General features: G+C 37.8%; 1 protein-coding gene across 1 annotated transcript; it reads right to left on the bottom strand.

Annotated features, from left to right (window-relative positions):
* Positions 1-1,343: 1,343 nt before the first annotated feature.
* Positions 1,344-9,233, bottom strand: LOC104235250 (uncharacterized). Its single transcript, XM_009788972.2, has 5 exons — positions 8,122-9,233; positions 7,154-7,190; positions 3,189-3,425; positions 3,057-3,104; positions 1,344-2,184 (listed from the first exon to the last, which is right to left on the bottom strand). Exons 1-5 carry the CDS (start codon positions 8,415-8,417, stop codon positions 1,783-1,785), a joined length of 1,020 nt encoding a protein of 339 aa, XP_009787274.1. The 5' UTR covers positions 8,418-9,233; the 3' UTR covers positions 1,344-1,782.
* Positions 9,234-9,755: the final 522 nt, after the last annotated feature.

Raw genomic sequence — 9,755 nt, 5'->3', positions numbered from 1 at the left:
ACCTAGCCCAGCCCGTCAATTGCTAAAGCCCACGTGAGCTGGGTTGGGCTAACCTAGCCCAGCCCGTCAATTGCTAAAGCCCACGTGAGCTGGGTTGGGCTAGCCCGGCCATGCCCATATTGACGGCTCTACTCACTACAACTTCTGAATCGCTCGTCATCTTGACAAAGCGATATGGGCATATGAAGAAGGCCTAGAATGATAAACTGGATAACAGTTGAGTGGAGATTTGACCACATCGTTTTAGAGGAAGCTCTGTTCAAGTCTTTTTTCTTCTTTTCTGTCTTAAAACTTGCTATTCCCCCTCGCCAAATGAAGACAGCGGATGTTCTGCTTCCACCTTGACTACGCTGCTTTCACTCGACTTTTTCCATATTAAGAGCACTGTTAGGAAGATTCCTCTGTGACCCTAAGTCGATGCATGCACCATTAAATGTTGGCACCCAGAAAAATTGACTTGTTTTACTTTTCTGAACTTGATGTCAAACCGTGTTTGTTATGGCGAGAACATTATTTTCCACGGCATAAAAGATAATTTTCTCACTCATTTTCTGTATTCACTTGGATGTACGTTCTTAATCGTAGTAAACGCTGCGATCGAGGCTGACGATGGTAATTGGTGATATAGGCAAGAATGGCCGCGAGTAAGTTGTTTTCTCCTATTTGATGATATACATAACAACTTTACAATTTAAACAACCAAAACCATAACACGATTTTTCTGAAGGGAACATTTTCTTGAAAATTAAATTATGCGACAAATTATAAGTACCAAATATATTCTCTCCAGCTTTCTTACTCAATATGACTCATTCAAAAATTTAGATGGCCACCAAAAGTGATAAGATTAGCTTGTCCAAACTTCTAAACAAATTTTCCACGCGCATTGAACCATGGCCAGCTCCACCGGCTCTCCTTCTATGATTGTGATTCATTAGACTATCGGCAGTAATGAAGATCGAGGTGGAATAGAATGAACTACTTTCACACCTGTGCCTTTTCAACTTTTAAGGTAACCTTAGGCAAACAGAATTACCAGGGGCAGGGAGCTAAAATGCTTATAGTTGGAAACTTAATCAATGACCTACTTTTAAAGGATGTCCAGCGACACACTAAAAATATTCCAAGCTGTATTTCTATGGAATATATTTTCTTATTCTTTTATATCATAAGCCTTTTAATTATCATGTTAATACCATAGGAGAGTCCTCGGAGATGACAGAAAAGTGGCATTGGTAGGATAGTCAGGACCAGAAGCAAATTCCGACCTCAATACAATACAGCTTTAGGAGAAAAGCAAGAAAAATATGACGCAGCTAATTTTGAGATAATTCCAGCGACAGTAGTTAAAAAGTCACAGCTAATATTTGAGAGAGTTCAGAGGAGACTGTGATGAAATTATGGAACGAGTTTCCATAGCCAACAGTTACTCACTGGTGATGAGGCATCCAGGAGTTTATGCCACTTACAGTTGCACATCTTGCATAGCCTTTTGCAAATATACAAGTATGGAAGCTCATAAGAGAATAAAACTACAAGCTTTTCATGTCAAAATGTCACATTTGATTTTACATGGGAAAAAGGGATGCATTACTTACCTTATTTCTCCGTCACCACTTCATCTCTTGATGACACAGATAACTCAACCATTTACAGCTACAATTACACTCACAGTGACTGCAGTTAGAGGCTCATCCCTTGTTGCATAAACAGGCACACGTTACCTTCTTGGGCGGGTTACTGATGATTAATTAAAGGTATTTTCCCTGTGTATTTAAGGAATTACCACACTAATCCCTTTCTTCTCCTGAACCTGTCAACACGATCTGTGCTCATCCGAGACTTCTCGGGTTTGTTTGACTTCTTAGTCTTTTCAAGTCGACTGTCCAAACTGTTCCTTGAAATTTCAGGAGGATCAGTTTTCAGGTCAAATGTGTCTGTGGCGACAGTTTCGGCAGGTTTACTCTGGTTGTCAGACTCTGTTGATGCTTTTTGGGAGCCATTAGCGGCAGGCTTTGGTTTGCCAAGACCAATAACAAATTTCTTTAGATGTTTGATGTACTCTGGGTAAAGTTCAAGATTGCAATGCCCACCTCCATTTATCCACAAAGGTTCATATTTTTCCTTGCATAGCTCCCACAGCTGTTTTCCATGGGAGCAATCAACAACTTCATCAGCTGTTCCCTATACATGTAAATGTTAAAATCCCTTGAGTAAAAGGTTCAAAGTGATGGGAAGCTTGCAGGGAAAACTACTAAAAGGTTATGTTCAGATGAGTGACCACGAAAACAAGTCACTGTAGGATCAGATTCTATCCTTGATGCAGAACGAAACCTTGTGGAAAAGTTGACTTGATATGCTGGGAATGCATTACCCTATAAAAAGTCTTTCATTAGATTAGGTTTGCCAGAAAAATAGTTCCATCAGCTGTAGGCTAGATTCATCAGCTGATCCTTTCGGTCAACAGAAATTAAGAACCTATTGGATTGTGAAAAGTACACTCTAGCAACTTATCGACATGATCAGCGTTAGCTGAGGTTGAAGTGCATCCACCCACACTTAAAGAGCCCCCCCCCCCCCCCAAAAAAAAAATGATAAGTATTTGTTATTAATTCAAAACCAGGTTATTCACATTTCCAATAATCAACAGAAGAATTTATGTCACACATGTAAAAGTTCTTCGGGACTTCCTATTGCAAACTCAGTTCACAGGGATCCAACAGGCAAGCTCCTACTAGATCAGATCCTGTGGTCCCGCTACATGCCTTTTGCACTGAACATTTATACAACCTTATGACACTGACCAATCAATTGAGAGTCTTCTATTCATTTAGAAATTATCTACTAATTCTTGAACGCACAAGACAGGCAGAACCTTTGGGCGGTATAAACGCGGAAAGGTCTACAGTAATTGTATTAACCAGTAAAAGAATAGCTTCCCCACCACCTTCCCCAGACCAACCTCCACTGCAAGGTCTTTGTAAGTATATTGAATTTGAAAGAGATTCAAAATTATAGAATAGAGGGATTAAACATTTGAAAGAAGGAAAGCTTACATGAATGACCAGAACAGGACAATTCACCGCACAAATCTTGTCAACATTCTGAAAATAAATTGGAATAACAAAATAGGATGTTATATGTGGAGATGGAAAAATAATTACTGATAACCATTGAGAGTATTTCACCTTGTAAATGTCAAACCAATATGTCCGCTTGACAGGGTACAAAACTCTTACACCGGACAATATTGGACTATGTAAGACAACAGCTCGTAAATTGGGTACTCGTGATGCAAGATCAATGGTTGGGCCACTGCCGACAGATTGACCATAGAGTATTAGCTGTTCATCTTTGACCCCATATTGCTCCTTTAGGCATTTATATACTGCATCAATGTCCGCGTACGTATTACATTCAGATGGCTGCTTCAGAGAAAGGATAATTTCATCATATATTTAAACAGTGGTCAGCAAACAAGAGAATAGACTCATATGAAACCCGCGCGATTTCCCAGTAAAGGCAATGAATGAGAAATGCAAGACTTCAAACTGAAACTTTCTTATATATCTGTGCAAGGTCTCTTACAAATTTGTTAATGACATTAAGCCAAAAAATTACATAAAGAAAAAAAAAACAAGTTTTAATGCCCAAAACAACATTTTAATGAAAGTTTCACATGCCCAAATCACCTAGATGGTTGCCAGCATCTAGAAACAGAAATGGGGTAAAAAGCAAAGAATTTATTCAGGTTTGGAACCCATGAATAAATTTTAAGAATGTACAACCCAAATTGGTGAAACCACAATGGCCTTAGCTCTTCCACCATCATCTGAACTTTGGTAAGGCATAAGTCTTTCACCTTATCATTTGATATAGATGGTAAGCAATATTAATATCCCCTCAAAAAAATACTTAATGGGCAACAAAAAGTTTACTGAAAGGTCTACCGAAATCTGGTAAGAAAATCAAGACATCTGATACGTTTTGCAACATATCACACACGACAGAGGCACTGGTAAGCACAGAAGAAGATGCAAAAAACAGAAGAATATTTCACTCATATATGGGTAATGGATTTAATGAAGAGGGTTAGGCCTAAAAGATTTTCTAGAAACGGATTGTCATGGAAGTTTCACTAAATGATACATCATTGTCATTGTACAAATGGGGTAAGAGAACTCTTCCCTGAGAATTTCAAAAAAGTACGTTAAAGCGTTTAAGAGTTGATTGACAGCCAATGTCAAACAGCTTCTGTAATAGAGCAGTTACTGGTCAGAGATTAGTCATTAGAGAGAGGGTTACTGACTAAACACAAGTCCATTGCCAATACTACTCCTTGCGCATTCCTTTCGAGGAACAAAGGAGGAGACTTTTACCCTTTTAAGACAACAAAACTAGCAGTTAAGCACAAAAAGTGCATTGCAGGGTCCAGATGATTTCACAGGCCCAACTACGTAAACTAATTTGGTAAGAAGGTGCTTCAACTTGTGGTTGTTATGACAAAGGAGAAACTAAGCTAAAGGTTAGGTAACATATGAGGTGGTGCTGAAAGAACTTGATGTGTTCTAAAATAACTGCTGACTAATCAATGCTACCTTAAATAATCAATGTTAGTATGTTCTTGCTAAGAAGGTACAGAACAGTCCTTGTATATTTGCAAGCGCAGAAAAGAAAACCATTGTCTTTATGGTTATTCCTACATCACCAAAGCCCCAAGCAATATCCATACTAAATGGACTTTCTGGTGTTGTCAAATAGATGAAAACCTATCTCTAATTATACAGTATAGGTAACCTCCAAACCCTTTTTTTTGATGTGATAATAGTGGTTTCCGGATCAGCTTACCCACATCTCGACTAATTCCACAGAATACTTGCTACCTCCCACTAGCAACATAGGTAACCTCCAAACTTATGGTTGGGAAAAGATTCTTCTGCATTATTAGCATCAGTTGAAGACTGATTTGCCTCGGCAATATTACCATATATCTTTGTCCAAGCTGCCAGTGTCAAATTACTGGGGCAAGTATAGAAGAGAAGTAATCTGTTCTCTAACGTAAGATTTAGCTTCAGAGAATCTTAGGAGTTCAAAGTTTAAGACCATGTAGCAATATGGGTGACAAATGGTGTCAAATGATTAATCTGAGGCCTGAAGGGGAGGTGATATAAAATTGACATCATCCATGGGCTTTAGGCTCCCATGTCCAGAAGATGAAGGTAGCAGATATGAGGATGTTGAGATGGATGTGCGGGCACACTAGGTTAGATAGAATTAGGAATGAAATTATTCGGGAACAAGGTGGGTGTGGCCCCTATTGAGGACACGAAAAGCAAGGCTTAGATGGTTTGGACATGTGAGGAGGAGAAGCACAGACGCTCCGGTAAGGAGGTGTATGGGGTTGACATTGGAGGGCCTTAGGAGAGGTAGAGGTAGGCCGAAGAAGAGTTGGGGTGAGGTGATTAGGCATGACATGGCGCAGCTACAGCTGACCGAGGACATGATACTTGATAGGAAGGTGTGGAGGTCAAGGATTAGGATAATATGTTAGGTAGTCTAGATTATTCATATCGGTAGTATTAGTACGAACTCTCGCATTTGGTTGGTATTAGGTTTCTTTGACTACCTGTCGTTTTTTGCATTTCAATCATCTTACTATCTTGTTGTTATTTATGCTACTTTTACATGGCTTCTCGGTGTTGTCCCGTCTTGTTTTTCTTCTTTACTACTGTGGTGCTTATGCTTCCTGAGTCGAGGGTCTATTGGAAACAACATCTCTACCTCCACAAGGTAGGCGTAAGGTCTGCGTACACACTACCCTCTCCAAACCCCACTATGTGCGATTATACTGGGCATGTTGTTGTTGTTGCATGGGCTTTAAGGCTACAATTTCATGTAAGGAATCTAGAGAAATTCTTTTGGCGGAATACATTGACCATCCCTTAAACTTGTCAGTATATTCCATTTAGACCCTTGAACTAAGACATGTTTCAATTGAGCACTTGAACACATGATAAAGTGTTTGGACACTTTCAGGTCAAACGTAAAAGCTTATGCGGGTGTTCTCAACCGCCCATTACGCGGAAAAGTTAACCACTAAAAATATGCCATGTCTTTTAATTATACACATCAGATATAATCCTTAGCTATAATAAACAATAATAAGACAAGCCAGTTAAAAAAACTCAATTAATTAAAAACAAACTCCCACTCCGTTAAACAAAAAGCCGCTCCGTTAAAAAAAAAAACAAGAGCCATTTTCCCAAAATCTTCCTAACAAGTGTCGAATAGAAACATTTTATCATGTGTTCGGGTGCTCAATTGGAACTGTTTTAGTTTGAGTGTCTCAATGAAATATACATGTAAATTTAAGATGTTATCAACATATTCTACCAATTTTTTTACTGTTTCTTTTGATAAATAAGAAATCTACAGAAAGTGTAAAACCGAAAAATTTAAGAAAGAAATCCTTCAATCTTTACATGAGAGTTGCGGAAGAATTTAGTAAATATGAAATGCCTACTTATAAATCAACACTAGTACAACAATTACATAGCTTGGGGACGAGAATGAAGGCTGACTTATACCATATCTTGGCAGCATTTAACTTTTAATCTTCATGAAAATTTAATAACCAAGTGGACCTTAAACCAAAGCTTTGCTAGCCTTCCCCCTTACTTAACATAAGCCGATTTACATCGTTTTTATAGCAAACTCAGCAGTTGGAAGAACTTATCCCCTTGCTCTGTCTCCCTTGCACTAAGTGGAAATCGAGGGGCTGCTCAGCGAGAAGAGTGCTATTGAATGGGAAAATTTTGACTCAGGAAGACCTGGAAGGACGGAACTATGTTCGACGGGTCCTTCTATTATCTCCTTCACACTACCCAATCCGAACTAAAAGTCCAAAAAGGTAAAAATTAAAGTTCTACTATCACACTCCTCCAATAACAAGTATCAATGCAAGTTCTAGAGCTGGTCGAAAAAGTGAGTTTTCACAACAGCTGACATATTCTTCCTGCTAATCATGTCATTAAACAAGCAACAAACTGAAACAGGTGAAGGCAGTAAGTTTTTTCTCTTTGTCCCAGCTTTGTTTATGAACAATGAAAACAAGAAGCTGTCAATTATATGACCAAGGAAGCAGGTATCTAACCTTTCCACTTGACTGTCCGTATCCAGAGTAATCATACCTAAACAAGAAACCATATGAGAAAGTCAGGAGAGTCTGAGACATCAAAAGACAATCCTACTATTTAATTTGACATTCAAGAGAAAAGAATTGAAGCACAAGAAATGGTTACTAAAATAAAACTAGAGAGAGAGAGAGAGAGAGATTCATCAATAAAATTTTGTTGAACATAACATTTTACTGAGTATCTTCCTCAAAAAGATATCAGGAAGACCCGTGCTTATATTCCAGATTCTCTGCAAAGAGCATCAATACTGATTGAGACATTGAATACCCATGAAAATATGTTCCAGATACGTGTTTGACCGTAGCATGCACGATAGATTAAAACAAAAAAATTCCTCAAACTCTCTTCAATGCTATTACATCTCAACAAAATTCACAATTGATGATGTTGTTTTACTTAGATTCCTTATTAGTACTCAATTAAATGCCTTGGCTCCAAAGGCGGAGGGAAAGTAGAACCTACGGGTTTGGCTGAACCGACTATGAACCATGTATTTGTCTTAAGAAATTTATTGAATATGTACAAATTATTAATTTAGAACATAATAACTTAAAAGATTTAGAAATCAAAAGCCATAAGTCTCAAATCCTAGCTCCGCCTGTGCTTGGCTCCAAAACTTAAGTATTTTTCTTTCATATTCATATAATTTCTAAGTTCATCCTTATTCAAGAAAAAAGTGATCCACAGATGGAACAACATCTCAGTTACTGCACAAGCTGTATTTCCAATAGTTGGATTCCAGAAAATTAGAACTAAAAAAAGTCAAAATAGAAATAGAAATCCGAAAAAAAAAAAAAAAAGATAAACTTTAGCTTAAGATCAGATAGCAAAAATAAAAGAGAAAACAAACTAGATAAAAATTTTGAAAAAAAAAAGGTACTTAATTGGCAGATATTATTCTGCTAAAAATGGAAGCTCTAATTACCCGATGAGATTGACACGTAGACGGAGGCTCAATTCAACAAAGAGTTCAAACATCTGACCCAAGTCAGCCGCATTACCATGAGAGTACAACATAGTAGCGGATGCCTTTGGATGCTTCACATGAACGGCCGCGATTTCATTTCCACGGCGAGTACGAAGTTTCAATACGTCTACCTCATCCCTCCTCGCTACCTCAGGTATGCTGAGATGACCGTCGTCGGCGACCACCGTGTAGGACGGCGGATTTGGTGGGAAGAAGGCGAACTTAGCGGCGATAGAAGAAGTCACTCCCCCCATTTTAACTAAATGCTACTACACCAATCATAAAAGCAACTCACTTTTTCTTATCTTTTTCTTCTTCAGGGCGGCGCGTGGAGGATAAGGGAGGCGCGTAGAAAATTGAAAGTTGTTGGAGAGATGGGAGAGGGATATTGTAGAACGTTGGAGTTTTCGGATTTGTTTTTTTTAGTGTGTGTTTTTTGTGTGTGAAATGTCGACAAAATACTGACGGCTACTTTTTATAGTATGTAAGACCTTAAAGTCATTCACAGCTATGGGTGCCAGAATATACTGTACTACATTCTGTCCAAAAAATCATAAATTGCATTTTTTTAAAATGAGTTATTCAAACAAAAGCATAAATAGTTTACCAACCACAGAAGAAGGTAACGAAGCTTTGATTATTTTAACCATTGTACAAATACACGAAGTAGAAATGGTCCTATGTAACTTCAACAACTTCAAAATAGATGGTGTGGTAGGATTTTACTCCTTAATTAGAAGTTTTGAGTTTGAGTTTTTGGATTGTTGAGGTGGAAAACTTGACACGTTTATTTCTTCAACAAATTTATGCAATGCAATTTAAATTAGTCTGGATAGTAAATTTCAAACACCGAATGTTTAAACAAAAAAAGAGACAGTTCAAGATAACCCAAAACATTGTAATAAGGTGTATCAACCACTATGACGAGAATATAGTCGGTTCCCAAAGCCAAATATTATATATTCCTCACGTTTTATACACATCATAGACATGTTTGCAGCTGGCTAAAACGAGAAAGAAAGAGAAATGTTGATACTTGTTAGGAAAAGGCATTTTTTAAGGAAAAAAAGGGGCTAAAATCTCGGTAGGAATATGCATTGAAGGTTGTTATTCTTGCCAATGTTCGGACCAAAAGCATGAGACAGGTGCGGCAAGTTGGAAGATCCAGCCAAAGAGAAAATGTTGTACGATAAAAGTCTTTTCTTTCCTTTCTTGTTTTTAATTTTGCACTAATTGCTAGCCGAGGGAATGACAAAGGGCTAACGTAAGCATTACTATTAAATTGGAGAGCATCAATTATCAAGATTGTCCGATTAGGTCAAACAGAAGAATGAGAGAGAGTTAATGGAACACGTCAATATAATCCCATCTGTACACTTTTTCAGATAATTTGACATTTTCTTTCCCATTTTTTGCGTCATCAAGTTAAAGTTAAAACAGTCAGTCAAATGAAAAGCAGTACCTAAAATACCTTTTTGTTATAAATATATTATATTATGGATGTTCATTTAGTACTCCGTTGTAAATAAGAAGAGAAGCTTATCTATATGGGACTCCACCGTAAATATGTTTATCTATTTAGTACTCTATTG

Source organism: Nicotiana sylvestris, chromosome 2, assembly GCF_000393655.2.
Source record: "Nicotiana sylvestris chromosome 2, ASM39365v2, whole genome shotgun sequence".
NCBI classification, from domain to species: domain Eukaryota; kingdom Viridiplantae; phylum Streptophyta; class Magnoliopsida; order Solanales; family Solanaceae; genus Nicotiana; species Nicotiana sylvestris.
Note: the sequence above shows the minus strand (reverse complement) of the source record. Positions and strands in the feature narration are given on the sequence as shown.

Coding starts and splice junctions, on each gene's coding strand:
- LOC104235250 (XM_009788972.2), bottom strand. CDS start 8,417: ATGGGGGGAGTGACTTCTTCTATCGCCGCTAAGTTCGCCTTCTTCCCA. Junction 7,191..8,121: donor CTACGTGTCAATCTCATCGG/GTAATTAGAGCT, acceptor TTTCTTGTTTAG/GTATGATTACTCTGGATACG. Junction 3,426..7,153: donor ACGGACAGTCAAGTGGAAAG/GTTAGATACCTG, acceptor TCTCTGAAGCAG/CCATCTGAATGTAATACGTA.